Source organism: Corella eumyota, chromosome 5 (genome assembly GCF_963082875.1).
Source record: "Corella eumyota chromosome 5, kaCorEumy4.1, whole genome shotgun sequence".
NCBI lineage: Eukaryota > Metazoa > Chordata > Ascidiacea > Phlebobranchia > Corellidae > Corella > Corella eumyota.
In genome coordinates, this window is record NC_137494.1 from 7519060 (window position 1) to 7536069 (window position 17010).

The window sequence follows — 17010 nt, forward strand, 5'->3', positions numbered from 1 at the left end:
CGCCCACGAAATTTAAATAATTTATGTTGGGTTCCAACCCACTCCCACACTTATAACAGAGCGAATAAAATACAGTGAATTTACACACATAAATAATATAAACCACACATAGGCCTAGTTTTCTAAAATCTTGTCTTCTTAATTTTTTATTTATACTTTTACTTGCGCAAACATCTAAAAAACCATTAAACAGTCCCGTTTAATATAATTATGAACACACAGAAACCTAAACACACTTGGGACTGTGTCAATTATATTACTTTTAATGCGCAAAATTACGAGTTGTTAACCAGTCAAAATAAAAATGCATACATGTGATACTACAAACTTTTAACCCGTGAAAATATTTAAAGCGCTTGTTTATGCAGTACATATAAAAAATAGGCACGTGAAAACCTACAGCCCTACATACCTGAATCCCTACAGCCCACTTAATGTTGAGCGAGGTCCTGAGACTTTTTTAGTTCTTCTTTTGCATAAAAACACATAACACACACATATGCCTAGTTTTATAAATATGTTCTATATACTCTATTTATTACTTGCACAAAACATCTAAAAACCCATTAAACAGTCCCGTTTAATATAGTTATAAACACACAGAAACCTAAACACATTGGGACTGTGTCAACTATACTATTTTTGATGCGCAAAATTATGAGTTTTTAACCAGTCACAAATAAAAAGAAAATGCACACACGTAAAACTTTTAACCCGTGAAAATTAAAAGCGCTCAATTATGCAGTACATATAAAAAAACAGGCACGTTAAAACCTACAGCCCTACAGACCTTAACTAAATAAGGTCCCGAGTTTTTTAATTTTCAGTTGTCTCCGAGTCCGGAGTTCTTTGACTTAACTTCCCCTTTGCTCGTTGCTAGGGAGATTTATTACAATTCCATTTGTTTTCCATTCCTCCAATTCCTGCCATTACCTTTTTCCTCCATTCATTAAATCCAAATAAAATCCATTTTCTCTGCATTACAAATATTGTTTAGAAAAGGGTAATAGACACTAAACTCTACTTAAAATTATGTTGCATCGTGCCATATTTTTTTAAAGTTATGTTCCTTTTCAATTTTTTTAGGGCCAACAACATTAAATTATGTTAATTCACATGCCAAATAATATTAATGTAAAATTGTTATTTTTTTTGTGCCAACATTTTTAAAATATGCCTTTTTTGATAACTCATGCCAGACTTTAATTTATGCCAAATGTACATTTATTTATATATTTAAATACCTCATTTAACTACTTTGTTGGAGTACCTGCGCATCAACACAGGTTAAATAATGTTTGTAAGTTTTTATTTAAATAATATATATAAAAATTGTTTTTTTATTGGCAAGTATGATAACTTAATACTAAAATTTATAACATTTATGATTGTTTATTATTTCAAAATTAGTTGAAAGTTAAAAAACAATTTTAAATCAATTAAATGAAAGTTAACATACCTTGAACAGTGTTCAAAACATTTGAACGCAAGAAGTCTCACAAGAGCAAGTTCAACTTCACTAACTTTTCTAAAAAAAATTAAAATCTTTTAAAAATTCATAGTTTTTTTTTATATAAAATATATTTATATTTAATTATTAACTGCTTATAACATGCCACACTTTAAACTCTTAATGATAAACTTTAAAAACCAAACTACAAATCACAAACAGAAACACGTCTACTCACCCCGAAAGTCCATCTAGAAAGAACGCGAATTCCGATTTTAATTTAAATTTGCCACGCCAAGTCACGTGACTCTTCACGTGTTCAGTGACGTGTGTGTTCGTGCACGACGCCTCTTGCAGTGGAAAGCGCTTTTCAAGCTGTCACGCAAAATATATTTGCCTAAATCTTCTTAACAATTTAACAAAATGCATATAGCAGCACAAACCATTAACCTTAAATAGTATCTTTATGTTTATTTACTTTTTAATTAATTCTTTTTATTAATTAACGTCCTAAATAACGACTAAACAACTTATACGTTCGTTAACATAGCGCATTAGTTGCAACACCAAGAATTTCAGATTATGATGCAACCTCGTGTTTTATAAACGAACGGTTTAAGGCCCCTGTGTAGGTTTAAGGCCCCTGTGTAGGTAAATAATAGGTTTAAGGGTAGAAGGAAATAATGGCCTGCAAATAATAAAAAAAAAGAAATTAGAAATTTGTGTTTTTTTTGCATGTTTAATGTAGTGTTTACTGTGTATGCTATTTTGGACTCCGTTCACAAAATTTATAATTTTTAGTTTGGATTTCCATCCACGAAATTAAATACTGCTTTAATCAGGCTCCGCCCACAAAATTTAAATAATTTATGTTGGGTTCCAACCCACTCCCACACTTATAACAGAGCGAATAAAATACAGTGAATTTACACACATAAATAATATAAACCACACATAGGCCTAGTTTTCTAAAATCTTGTCTTCTTAATTTTTTATTTATACTTTTACTTGCGCAAACATCTAAAAAACCATTAAACAGTCCCGTTTAATATAATTATGAACACACAGAAACCTAAACACACTTGGGACTGTGTCAATTATATTACTTTTAATGCGCAAAATTACGAGTTGTTAACCAGTCAAAATAAAAATGCATACATGTGATACTACAAACTTTTAACCCGTGAAAATATTTAAAGCGCTTGTTTATGCAGTACATATAAAAAATAGGCACGTGAAAACCTACAGCCCTACATACCTGAATCCCTACAGCCCACCTAATGTTGAGCGAGGTCCTGAGACTTTTTTAGTTCTTCTTTTGCATAAAAACACATAACACACACATATGCCTAGTTTTATAAATATGTTCTATATACTCTATTTATTACTTGCACAAAACATCTAAAAACCCATTAAACAGTCCCGTTTAATATAGTTATAAACACACAGAAACCTAAACACATTGGGACTGTGTCAACTATACTATTTTTGATGCGCAAAATTATGAGTTTTTAACCAGTCACAAATAAAAAGAAAATGCACACACGTAAAACTTTTAACCCGTGAAAATTAAAAGCGCTCAATTATGCAGTACATATAAAAAAACAGGCACGTTAAAACCTACAGCCCTACAGACCTTAACTAAATAAGGTCCCGAGTTTTTTAATTTTCAGTTGTCTCCGAGTCCGGAGTTCTTTGACTTAACTCCCCCTTTGCTCGTTGCTAGGGAGATTTATTACAATTCCATTTGTTTTCCATTCCTCCAATTCCTGCCATTACCTTTTTCCTCCATTCATTAAATCCAAATAAAATCCATTTTCTCTGCATTACAAATATTGTTTAGAAAAGGGTAATAGACACTAAACTCTACTTAAAATTATGTTGCATCGTGCCATATTTTTTTAAAGTTATGTTCCTTTTCAATTTTTTTAGGGCCAACAACATTAAATTATGTTAATTCACATGCCAAATAATATTAATGTAAAATTGTTATTTTTTTTGTGCCAACATTTTTAAAATATGCCTTTTTTGATAACTCATGCCAGACTTTAATTTATGCCAAATGTACATTTATTTATATATTTAAATACCTCATTTAATTACTTTGTTGGAGTACCTGCGCATCAACACAGGTTAAATAATGTTTGTAAGTTTTTATTTAAATAATATATATAAAAATTGTTTTTTTATTGGCAAGTATGATAACTTAATACTAAAATTTATAACATTTATGATTGTTTATTATTTCAAAATTAGTTGAAAGTTAAAAAACAATTTTAAATCAATTAAATGAAAGTTAACATACCTTGAACAGTGTTCAAAACATTTGAACGCAAGAAGTCTCACAAGAGCAAGTTCAACTTCACTAACTTTTCTAAAAAAAATTAAAATCTTTTAAAAATTCATAGTTTTTTTTTATATAAAATATATTTATATTTAATTATTAACTGCTTATAACATGCCACACTTTAAACTCTTAATGATAAACTTTAAAAACCAAACTACAAATCACGAACAGAAACACGTCTACTCACCCCGAAAGTCCATCTAGAAAGAACGCGAATTCCGATTTTAATTTAAATTTGCCACGCCAAGTCACGTGACTCTTCACGTGTTCAGTGACGTGTGTGTTCGTGCACGACGCCTCTTGCAGTGGAAAGCGCTTTTCAAGCTGTCACGCAAAATATATTTGCCTAAATCTTCTTAACAATTTAACAAAATGCATATAGCAGCACAAACCATTAACCTTAAATAGTATCTTTATGTTTATTTACTTTTTAATTAATTCTTTTTATTAATTAACGTCCTAAATAACGACTAAACAACTTATACGTTCGTTAACATAGCGCATTAGTTGCAACACCAAGAATTTCAGATTATGATGCAACCTCGTGTTTTAAAGGAATTTCTCGGGGAGACGCACCAGTTAAGACGTTGCATTTCCCTCGCTTAATTGATAAATTACAGCTGGATTTATCTACATTTTATAACCTTATTTGGTAATAAAATCTCTGTTTAGTCTGCACGTGTTAACCAATGAAATTATTAGCACCCGAGACCTCGTGGTAGATGAATTTTTCGAGGAGGCGGACTAATAATGACGTCACATTCCTTGCGCCTCGCTTAGTGGCAAAATTTGAGTTTCTATGCTTTATAACAGACTTATGTTAAGGCAATAGTAAATTATCTGATTCCCTTTTTCTAATTTTAATAAATCGAAATTCAATGTTTGTTAGTGTCTAAACACATTTTTATTGTTATTTTATAAAAATAAAACTCAAAATAAGGTTTTTTATTTATTTTTAATAAATGTTCAACAACAAAAATTAGCAAAAATAAATTAACTAAAGTTCATGCTTGTTCCATAAAGTCCTAAACGTTTGCAGAAAAGGCACGACCGCTTTTTTTTATGGTAACCTGGCAATTATGTTAAAACTGCAATCCTAAAAGGTAGTTATGATTCTTAAACAAGTTGTGAATTACATAACATGTACGTAGTTTATTAAAATAATAATTATTAAAACTTGGTTAAAATATCGGTATAATAAAAAATAACATAAAAATCACAAGTTGTGGTGCGCAATATTTCATATGTTGTAACCATAATAAAAATAGCAATTTTTAAATGCCATCGTTGTTAGGCCATTATAATTACCAAGCCAAAATGTTTTAATTAAACAAAGACGTATAAACATTTCACCATTTTGTTCTTTTACCATCAAAATCTAATTCAAAGTCAGGCAAAATCTAATTCAAAGTCAGGTTTTCAATTAGCTAGATTTATCACCCTACCGACTGGGTTTAGGTAACTAGTAGTATTGCTTTAACGTCACATGAATATTATTTATTGATCTTCGAGTGAATAGAATTAATGTATACGTTTGTAATTACCATAGCTTTGTTTCCGTTACTTTCGATTAAGTTATAACTTGTGCAACTAAATATTTTGATCGCACTATGTTAGTTAGTAAATGTAGTGGATATACTTTACAGTTGGTAAATATTTGAATGCAATATTCCTTTTTTAAATGATTAGTATAAAGATAAGAAAACACGTGGTTAGTTATTTAGAAGAGCTATTTGTACATAGGACGTAACAATAAATAATGCTTCCGTACAAAAAGAAAATAAATACTGGGCTTCCTACTTCGAGTATTAAGATGGCTCACTTTGACTTGTGCGCAGATTTACTTGTTCTACAGTCTATAGAACAGCACGAAACTATATCAGACATGACGTCACAGGATATCATGACGTTGGGAAAGAAACCTTTTCTGGTCCTCGTCGCATCTCCGAATGGGAGTTCCAGGTGCAGGCTGGAGTGTTTGGACTGGGGGGGCATGATGACCATTGTTTTAGTATTGGCTAATGTTAGCTTATCGTATTATTTTGGTATTGTGTGTTAGTTGTGCTTGTAATAACACTATTATATTGTCCAAATACGAAGCAAAAGTATCAACAGAATATTCAAAATATGCAACTTAAATAAGTTATTCACTAGTTAAATAGACGAAACATTTTGTAACCTATTTATGGCGCTATTTTATTCAATTAACTATTGTATTGTAATAATTTGGTCGCCTTGCAAACATAATTTTTAAAATTTCCGTAACCTAGTCTTGTTCATATCTACAATCTGCAATTATGGTTCGAAATCTTTAGATTTCAAAACATATTGTTATTGTCAGTATTTTTATTATCATGGTTCGAAATCTTAGATTTTGAATCATATTGTTATTGTTAGTATTTTTATTATTATGGTCCGAAATCTTAGATTTCGAAACATATTGTTATTGTCCGTATATTTATTCTGCTTCGAAATTTTATATTTCGAAACATATTGTTATTGTCAGTATTTTTATTCCTACTCATCCGAATTTTGAAATAGAATAACTTTTGATCTTGTGTATATAAAGTTCTAAAATTTCAGTACGTTGTTTATAATAATGTTGTGTTCCAATCCTCCTGTTTTCAAAATTTAATTATTACTAATTACTAAATGCTTGTTTATTTATTACAATTTAAAGATCTTTATTAGGTTTTTAAATTTGGGTAAGTTTTATATCATAATATCAATAACTCAAAAATAGCTTAAAAATTTAATTTTAGGTTGTTTGTTGTATTTAAATTCTTTTTGTTTATTAAAAATTAAAGTTCAATATTGGGCATTAAAAATTAAGTATATTGTATTTTATAATATAAGTGGAAAAAACATATTTAAATAATAATTTTTGCTTGTTTATTATATTTAAATGCTTGTTTATTTATTAAAAATCAAATATCAATTTTAGGAGTTAAATTTTAGTTTAATGTATATCCTGATATTGACAACTAAAAACAGGGTTAAAAAAATGATGTTTTGTTTGTTTATTATATTTAAATGCTTGTTTGTTAATTAAAAAGTAAAGATCAATTTTAGTTATCAAAATGTTGGTCTCTAATATATATGAATACCAATAAGATAAAATTTTTAAAAACGTTTTTTGTGTATTGCAATTAAATTTTTAATTGTTTATTTAAATTTAAAAAATAATATTTTAAATCTTTTAAATCGATTTCGTTTTGGTCTAATAATAAAAAGGTTCTAGTCTAAAAGTTAAATACGTAGTATTCAATTGATTAGTTTAGTTAATTTTTTTAGTTAAGTAATGTTTAGCATAAATTTATTCACAGTAAAAGTTAATTTTAAAAATAATCAAATAATTTCGAACCATATTTTATTTATGAAATAAATCTAGTTTGTATTCTTGTTCGCCAAATCAAACCTAGGCATAACGTTAAAATTGCTTATTAGCAATCAGGCTGTTAAATCTTTACCCAGTGAGCGCATACGCGGTTTTCTGTCATTGAATAACCCTTTGTAACTGAACAACTAACTCATAAATTAAGTTTTTATTTATTTATTAAAAAAGTCGTGTAAAATGTGGATATCACGCATAAAGTAAAATTAAAACTTGCTTGAATATTATCGAGGATAAATGTCATTATTATGACGTCACTGAATAAAACGATCATGACGCTTTATTTACATCATATGTGTGTATATGTACCACTCGTAGTTTGTAAAGTACTGGTTAACTGATATTCTGTTTTATATAAAACTTTTGTCTACGTTACACAATTCTGCTTGAAAAATTTTATAAAGAAATCATGACTTCAAAGCCTTTAAGCAAGGAGGTTGCTATTCCTATGAGTGATGCGGAGCGGGACAAACGAAAAAGAGAAGAACCGAAAAAACAATCCCGCGAAGAATATAGACAGCAAAAAGAACTAGAAGAAGCCAGGAAGCTTGGAAATGCGCCTGCAGAGGTTGATGAAGAAGGGAAAGATATTAACCCTCATATTCCTCAATACATTTCTACCGTTCCATGGTATGTAGATCCCTCCCAACGTGCCTCACTTAAACACCAACGCATTCCTGATGGAATGCAAAAGGAACCAAGTAAAATTAGCGATTGGTACTTGCGTGGCGTGTCGGAGAAACCTATTGCCACAAAATTTCGCAAGGGCGCATGCACAAACTGTGGGGCCATGACGCACTCGAAAAAAAACTGTCTGGAAAGGCCCAGAAAAACTGGAGCGAAATATACAGGAACTGGTATAGCTCCTGATGAACATATTCAACCTGACTTTGAATTAGATTTTGATGGTAAACGTGATCGCTGGAACGGTTACAATTCAGTACAACATCAAGAAGTGATTAAGGAATATGCAAAGATTGAGATGGCTAAACAAGCTGTTAAGGCACAAAAGTTGCAGGAAGAGCTTATCAGCGGAAAGCTTGCTGAGAATGAAGAAGGTGGTCAACGATCAGATGATGAAGATAAATATGCAGATGAAGCTGACATGCCAGGCACAAACTTTGACAGCAAACGCCGTATCACAGTTCGTAATTTGCGAATTCGGGAAGACACTGCCAAATACTTGAGAAATTTAAACCCAAACTCGGCATACTATGACCCAAAGACAAGAGCAATGAGGGAAAATCCTTATGAAGGCACTGGATTAAAGGTTTCGGAGGTTGACTATGCTGGAGATAACTTCGTCAGGCATAGTGGGGACACAAGTGACATGGCTAGGACCCAGATGTTTGCCTGGGATGCAGAGGAAAGAGGAGTTGATGTTCATCTTCAAGCTGATCCTACACGGCTAGAAATGCTAAAAAAGTCATTTGAAGTTAAAAAAGACGATTTTAAAAAGACACTGCAAGATTCAGTGCTAGATAAGTATGGTGGTGTTGAACACTTAGCCGCTCCACCGAAGGAATTATTATTAGCCCAAACTGAGGATTATGTGGAATACTCACGTCAAGGGATTATTGTCAAGGGACAGGAAAAGGCAAAGGCGAAATCAAAATATATAGAAGACAGTTACATTAACAATCACACTTCAGTTTGGGGTTCCTTCTGGAAGAATGGAAGTTGGGGTTATGCCTGTTGCCATTCCTTTATTAAACATTCATACTGCACTGGAGAAGCTGGGAAAAGTATAGAAGGTGAAAAAGATACTATGCCCAAAGCAACTAAAAAGGAGGAAAGAATTAAAAAGTTGGAAGAGAAACACGGTGCATGGACAAAAGCTTTAGGGGTTAATTCTGAATTAAAAGAAACTGCGAAGCCTACAGATGTGACTGAAAAGAATGAGAAATCCTCTTCAGAGGAAGAAAGCAATGATGAAGAAAAATCTTTACTTCAACAACATCGGGAAAAACTAAAAGAACAGCGAAAGGAAAAAAGATGTCAGAAGAAAAAGGAGAGAAAGAACAGAAAAAAGAAGAAAAAAACTAAAAGCAGTAGTAGCGATAGCGATTCAGATGAACCGAGCGAAAAACGAAACCGAAAAAATATTGGAAATGACGATGAAATTGATAAAAAGAAATTAAAAGAAGCTATTCGCAAAGAAAAACTACGAGTCAATAAAGTAAACAAAATATTGGAATTGGATGAGAGAAAGCGACCTTATAACAGTATGCTGGACGTTAAAGAACCCACCAAAGAAGAAATGGAAGCTTATTATTTAAAACAAAAAAATGCAGAAGATCCGATGAGTCACTTGTTTGGTTAATTTTTGTTAACAATATTTTTGAACAACCCAACACAAAATAGAGAGAGTTAGCTTTGAAAAAAAAACGCTGCCGATTTTACAACACAGAAAAGAACTTTTGTTAATTGTTGTAAAAAGTCGTTTTTTTGGCGATTGTTTTTGAAGGTGAAACCAAAACTGTAATACTACGTTGTTGAAAGTATACAATAAAGTTATTTTACAATTACCTAAAAAAAATCATTTCTATGTTTAACACCAAACCATTGTAATATGTTCAATTATTTGAAGTCTTTTATTCAACTGAGTTATCTAATAACATGTTAAATGTATATCTAAACTTCTTTATAATACTTTCTATTCTCTGCAGATAATTGTATAAATTTAGAAAAACTGAATAACAGCTGGTAGTCATCGAAAGGTATGTCAGAAGCCACTGCTTCTTCTATACCCTCCACCTCAAGTGGGTCAGAAACTAATAACCCCAATCCAACTCAGTTTGAATGTAATATATGTCTGGACACTGCAAAAGATGCCGTTATAAGTTTTTGTGGACATTTATTTTGGTTTGTCTATGTATTTTAGGATTGGCTGTATGTGTAATTTAATTTTTGTTAACACAAATACTGCTGTTTTGTGCCATTGGTATGGTACATTACTATGGTTCTGAAAATCACCGGCAGCGTGGTGTAGTGGTAAGAACTCTTGCTACACCACACACAGACACAAGAGGGCATGGGTTCAATCCCCACCCTCACTGCTCTTATGCTGTAGCGCCCTTGAGTAAGGCGATATAAACGGTATGAACTCCTGCTGAGCCAGCACTTAATCAGCAGCATAATTACCGGGCAATTATAGTCTCTATAATATCCCAAACTGCCACAGGCAACTCGAGACTGGGTCGGAGTAACTGATGTTACTCTATGTTTAAGTCGCGCATTGGACTTTCCCACATCGAGGATAAAGATATATACAACAACAACAAAAAAAAATGACTAAAAACAAGTGTAAAAAATTTTAAGCTACTAAGTAGTACTTGTGTGTATAATTTACTATGGTTTTTACAAATCCTTATGTCTTATTATTTTTTTCTTTAATTTTAGTTGGCCATGCTTACATCAATGGCTTGAAACCAGGCCCAACAGACAAGAATGTCCGGTGTGCAAAGCTGGGATAGGAAAAGACAAAGTTGTCCCGCTGTACGGTCGTGGCAGTGCTTCAACACAGGATCCTAGAGATAAATTACCACCCAGACCACAGGCTCAAAGACCTGAACCTGTCAACAGAAATGTAAGATTTTCAAAAAATATTTAATAATAGACAACTTACTTAGTATCAAAAATATATATGTATATATATTTGTTCATGCTGTGTTGCGATAAGTATAGCGATTTTTAGTTGCAATTTCATTTTTTATATCTATAACAAACGTTTTTTTAGAGACAAATGATCTATATAAATAAATTAAACTATAAGAGTAGTTTCAATTTGGGTATTTTAGGTATATATAACCCTGACAAACCTTGTTTTGTATTGCCTTTTCTTGTTTTTGTATTTGCCAATTCTACATTTTTTGCTGTTATTTAAAACCAGTAAAAAACTAATATATACTTTATTTTTACTGTATTGGAAGATAAGGAAATTAAAAGTGGGTTTACATTTTTATTTAATTGTATTTTTATCTGATTTATTTAGGCTGGTTTTCCTGGATTTAATTTTGGAGATGGTGGATTTCAAATGTCATTTGGCATTGGTGCCTTTCCCTTTGGTCTTTTTGGAACCATGTTTAATTTACAAGATGGAAGACCAGTCCCCCCACAACCTGGTACGCCCAGATTTCAAGCTGAACAAACTCTTTCAAAAGTTTTTCTTTGGGTCGCCCTCTTGCTTATGTTTTGGCTTTTTATTGCATAAGTCTTCTTTCATTTAATAAATAGGTTCTTTGAAATTGTAAAATTTAAGTTATTTCTTAAAGATTTATTTTTGTTTAGAACTCAGTTGGAACATAAATTAAGTTTATGGTTTTTATTTTAATAAATAATTTTATTTTGTTATGAAATTGTATTAAAAAAGTACATTTTTGTGTCAAATGCTTTAAAAGCATTTTTATTATTATTTGTGTTTTATTATTTTTAAAAATAGTGTGTGTGGCTGTATTATAAGATTCTTTATAATGTTTATTTTTTCTTTAAACTATAAATAAATAAAGTGCAATGTAAATTATCTTACAAAATAATTGATTTAAACTATCGGTAACATTTTAGTATTTTTGTTTTATGTAGATGTATGTATTGAAACCATTGAACTTTTTTCAGGGCATTTTTTTGAGTTACTCGCATAAAAAATTAAGAAAATAAAAGTTTTATTGACTTTGGTTATTTAGAGATAAAAGAAACAAAAACAGGTAATTCAGTAAAAGTTTCAAAAAAGGTTTATAAACTATTTCAAAGAATAAAAATAAGTTTACTTTCATAGCTATAAAACAAAATAGGTGGATACATTAAATAGTTAAATCATTTAACTTTCTTATAAATTTAAAAAGAATTAAACTTTTTATTTAACAACATATGTTTTCTTACTTTAGTTTGTTTGTATCATATTTCAAAACTTATGTTGTCCAAGCATATTATTTTAATTCCAATAGCTTTTTCAAAGTAATAAAAATTGTAATATTGGTAAAATAGATCCCATATCAGCTAACAAGATGCCCTTTATTTATATTTAAACAATTCCCATAATGAATGGATAAAAGTTAACATTTACCCAATGATTAAATTAATTATCATAAAACAATTGATTTTCTTTTTTGGTTAAAATAAATAACCTTAGGTATTCTACATACTAATTAGTAATTAACATTAATATGTATAAACTTTGAAACCGGAAAATAAATATGGCTGTATGTTAGGCTTTAACCTGAAATAGTTTTTTGGTAGTTGATGATGGCATTTAAAAATAGTTTTAAACTACCTTGGTTAAGAGATTGCGCAACAATACCTTTGTTACATTATTGCGCAACAAAAAATAAATAATATTAAAGTACACCAGGTGCACAGTTCAATTACAAATTCCTTCATGTAATTTTGTTTATAAATTTTTTTGTAACTTTAATTTGAAGCCTGTTAAATCATATTTTTGCGGATTACTGTAACTACTACTGACATTTATATACTTGTTTCGCTTTAAAATTTCTTTTAAATCCCGAATCGGAAGTTTACTTGCTCTTTACTAGTTTACAAATCTCTTAAAAAAACAAAACGAAAAATGACACTTACAATATTTGTATTTCATAGAAAACTTTTTAAATAGAACTCTCTGTATATTGAAACAGGGCAGGAACTTTCCAAAAAAAGAATAAATTATATGCATTAAATGAATTTTACATCGAAGGATTAATAATGAATACATTTAAACCAATACAATTGAAAGCAATAAAACCGATACAAATTTACTAAATAACCAGATTTTGACTAAAAGAAAAACATTTGCTTTAAAGAAAATATCAAGATTTTAAGTTTAATGAACTGAAGTGCCGAAAAACAACTTCTTCAATTCGTCGTACAAGACCAAGACCAAAGCTCCTCCAGTTCCTCTCAAGATGTTGGAGAATGCACCCTTGAAGAAAGCTTTGCCACCTTCTTGCTGTCTGATCTTTCTCCAGCAATCCATGGTTCCCTTGTACATAAGATCTTCCTTTGCTCGGCCAGACTGCATCATCATACGTCTTCGTACAGTATCGAAGGGATAAGAAAGGATACCAGCACCAGTTGTAACAACTTGGGCGATTGCCCAGCTAACAACAATTGGTGTATTTTTGGGGTCTGGTAACATGCCTTTAGCAGTATCATAAGAACCAAAGTATGCAGCTCGATACACGATAATACCTTGAATCGAAACTCCAAAACCTTGGTAAAGACCTCTAACACCATCACGCTTGGCAATAGTGGCAATGCAGTTGCCCAATCCAGTGAATTCACGAGATTTGCCACTTCCGACGTCAGCAGCTAACCTGGTTCTGGCAAAATCAAGAGGATATACAAAGCATAAGCCGGTGGCACCAGCAGCACCACCAGAAGCAAGGTTTCCCATGAAGTAACGCCAAAATTGGGTCTTTTTATCAACACCAGCAAGAAAAATTTGTTTGTAAGTGTCTTTAAATGCGAAGTTAAGTGCTTGAGTGGGAAAGTAACGGATCACATTTGCCATGTTACCACGCCAAAACGAAATAAATCCTTGTTCTTTTGGGATTCGAACAAAACAATCGACAATACCTTTGTACTGATCCTCTACAGCAATTTGTTTTGATGCAGCTTGTACTTGAAGAAGAAGTTTAACTCTTTCGATGGGTGCCACAATGGTCTTAGAAATGGCTGCAGCGGTCCCACCGACTGCCAGATCTTGGGCAAAATTCTTTAAACTAAACACCATCTTGTCTGATTTACTTAATTTGAGTTTTACAAATAAAACTGTTCCTAACGATGAATTCCGATGAATCTGGTTCACACCAAGGGCAAAATGGACCGTTTTATAGTATTCGATAACCTCGAAATGTCCCGTATGTCGCAATGTCACAGAGTCAAAGTTCAATAAATTTTGTGGCTTCCTGTCAAACTTTAAAATTATACATAAAACAATTTAAACAAATACAGCAACTTAATAAGTTCTCATTTTAATTTCATAATTTTTTTAATAAATTTTGTCACCAATAAATGCGTTTTTTTGTAATTAATTATTTGTAATAATGGTAACTGTTGCTACAGTAATTTCATTGGTAATTTGAACTGGTTTCCTAGTTACGACAAAAGCCTGTTTTAAGATGGTAACAACCAGACAAAAGTTTTTATAATTTACTAACATTATTTCATTATATTGATAAAACAAAACATAAAAATGTATGAAGTATTAAGCATTGATTTTTTTTTTTTACTGCATTTACGAGTTTATTTTAACATAATTTAATTATCCTCAGCTAGTTTCAATATTTGAAAATATTTGTCACGCTAGTACACAATTGTACACCAAAGTTAACATTTTATACCAACATTGTTTTAATTTTTTGTGCTTATTTTTAGTTTATATAACAAGTTATAAAGATAGTCTAATGCGTATATACGTCGATTTTTCAAGAATTTTTAAACAAGGAGAACGTTTTCATAACCGCATATCGTTAGGTAGCCAGTAGAATGCTGTTCGGTTGTTTTTTGACAAGTATTCTGGTAGGTAGTTCCCTACCAGCAGTAAAAGTTTTAATATTTGAAATTATCAACATATAACTTTATAAGTCAGGTATTTTAGTAACAGCATATTTCAAATTTTAAAACAACGACATTTGACGAATTCGCAAATCGTGGACATGCAAACTAACTAAAGGGGACAGCCTTTATTAGTAAATAAAGTTGTATAGACAATAGTGGAAGTAATAATTATTAAAATGGATAATTATAATTTAAAGACAAAAAATTATGCAAATATTTGCCTGGTATAAATAACACTTTCATTCACTATGTAACCTTGAGTAAAAAGTTAGGCTATAAATAAACTTGAACAGTAGGCGTTAGTAAGTAGCACTAACATATAACCCAGTACTTGTTTGTTGACATTGAAATTCGTGTGTATTATACAATTCGATGACAACATATTTTTAGGCGACGACACAAGTTAAAACACTTCAGGTTGGTGTTACTTTAAAGCGATATGTATTTTTAATTGGACCATGCACCTAAAAACATGGAACAAAAATAGCAGTACAGCGTCAAAATTATGTTTAAAGTTTTAGGCCTAAACATGTCTTATTTTATCGTGCTACCAAGAAAAGGCTATATTGGTTAAAATTTTCCATAATTTTACGTAACGCAAAAATTATTCATAAAAACACGTAACGCACGTAACGCAAAAATTATTCATAAAAATATTGGCTTTGAATCGCCGCTATAGTTAACTAAATTTTGCAAATTTGGGATTGCCTGACTTTCAACTTGTCATTTTTCTTTTAACTTGTAAGCAGTGGTGAATATCTATATTAACGCAACTACGGCAAAAAAAGTGGGAATCGTAAAAGTGAGAATCGAAATCCTTTATTCACTGTGCCAAATTGCTAGATCTTAAAGAATTATTAAATAAACAAGACTTCCTTGTAAAAAGCATGGTTATTTTTATTTGTTTTCGAACTAATTCGCGTTTTTTACAGTTTTGTACCCAACAAGTTGTGTTTTTTTGACAAATGGTGAAATAAAACATTTGTTGAACAAATCAAATATAAGTTCAATATATTTGTTTGCTGGGTGGCGGTATTGTCTAGGAAAATATAAAGTAAATATGTGGACAAAATTTATAGTCCAACTATGTGGTATACATGCTAATGCATCGTATTACAAGCATAAAGATATACGGTACGAGCCGCACCAGTGGACCCTTACTCATTTTTAAACCCCACAATAAAGGAATGCTCAAAAACATTACCACACCCTGTCTAAAACAATGAAAAAAAGCGATATATTAAGGTGATAAGAAAGAAGGGTTGAATTCGGGTCCAAAAGAATGGGTTCCGCTAATATGTCAACTTCCTTCAACCTAGCTTAAGCACACAAAAAAAGTTTGTAAAATTGTAAATATAACATCAAATATTTGTAATAATTGTATTTTTAGATTATCTTATTATTAAAAGAACTATTTGTTATCTGTAACCCTAAACAATCTAATTCCTAAAAAGATTTTATTTTTTAACCAAAAAAGATGATTTCTATGACTTATTATTTTGATAAAGTAATTTGATAATGTTGTAGTCTTTTACTTTCATTTATGTAGGATAAACCGCTTACCACTGGGAGTATGCAACGACATCATTTAATTTAATTAAATCCAAATTGATGCGACATTTAGCTGAGAGATTAACATGTTCACTTTTTGAAGTAAAACTCTAAACCAAAAAGCTAAAATAAACATTAAAAATTTATAAATTTTTTAATATATTAGTTAAATCTAATAGTTTTAGATTGCAAATATTGGTAACAAATCACAAAAATCAAGTAAATCTTTAAACAATAGACAACCAATGATGTTTTAAATCCCTTGGCAATCACACTTAGGCACAAAATTACAAGCCATTTTATGATAACTTATCTGTCTACACATTTATAACACATAATCCGTAATCGAAAATATTGTTGTGACTCTTGGGAATTTTGACAATTTCCTAGGGGGCATTATTCACATTGCGACTTACTTAAAAACGCGATAAAACTTTGGGATGGTCTTGTATGTTTTGCGAAGTCTTTATGCTAGGTAATCGAAGGCAAATTCAATTTGGAAACCTAGCTGTAATTTATTTTGACTTTTAAAGGCTATTAAAAAGTTGTTGTTGTCTTCCTATAAACCCTGGAGATGAATCAAACAAGTATTGTGACTTTCCAATCGCGCGGAACAGCGCGTGCGGAATTTGTTCAATTCTGGTAAAAAATAAATCGCGCTTCGCTATGCTAATCCGAAAAAACAATCCCCCTTTCATTGTCATACGTCACTCG

The 17010-nt window shown here is 30.9% G+C and overlaps 3 protein-coding genes across 3 annotated transcripts; 2 read left to right on the plus strand and 1 right to left on the minus strand.

Annotated features, from left to right (window-relative positions):
• The first annotated feature begins 7502 nt into the window (after window positions 1-7502).
• On the plus strand, window positions 7503-9517 carry LOC145752368 (pre-mRNA-splicing factor SLU7-like). Its single transcript, XM_082568643.1, has one exon. It carries the CDS (start codon window positions 7601-7603, stop codon window positions 9512-9514), a length of 1914 nt encoding a protein of 637 aa, XP_082424769.1. The 5' UTR covers window positions 7503-7600; the 3' UTR covers window positions 9515-9517.
• Window positions 9518-9779: 262 nt separating this feature from the next.
• Window positions 9780-11822, plus strand: LOC145752369 (E3 ubiquitin-protein ligase RNF185-like). The gene is made up of 3 exons (XM_082568644.1): window positions 9780-10056; window positions 10594-10780; window positions 11186-11822. Exons 1-3 carry the CDS (start codon window positions 9914-9916, stop codon window positions 11402-11404), a joined length of 549 nt encoding a protein of 182 aa, XP_082424770.1. The 5' UTR covers window positions 9780-9913; the 3' UTR covers window positions 11405-11822.
• Window positions 11823-12755: 933 nt separating this feature from the next.
• LOC145751957 (ADP/ATP translocase 3-like) lies at window positions 12756-14032 on the minus strand. The gene has a single exon (XM_082568122.1). The coding sequence runs from the start codon at window positions 13916-13918 to the stop codon at window positions 13007-13009; it is 912 nt and encodes a 303-aa protein (XP_082424248.1). The 5' UTR covers window positions 13919-14032; the 3' UTR covers window positions 12756-13006.
• Window positions 14033-17010: the final 2978 nt, after the last annotated feature.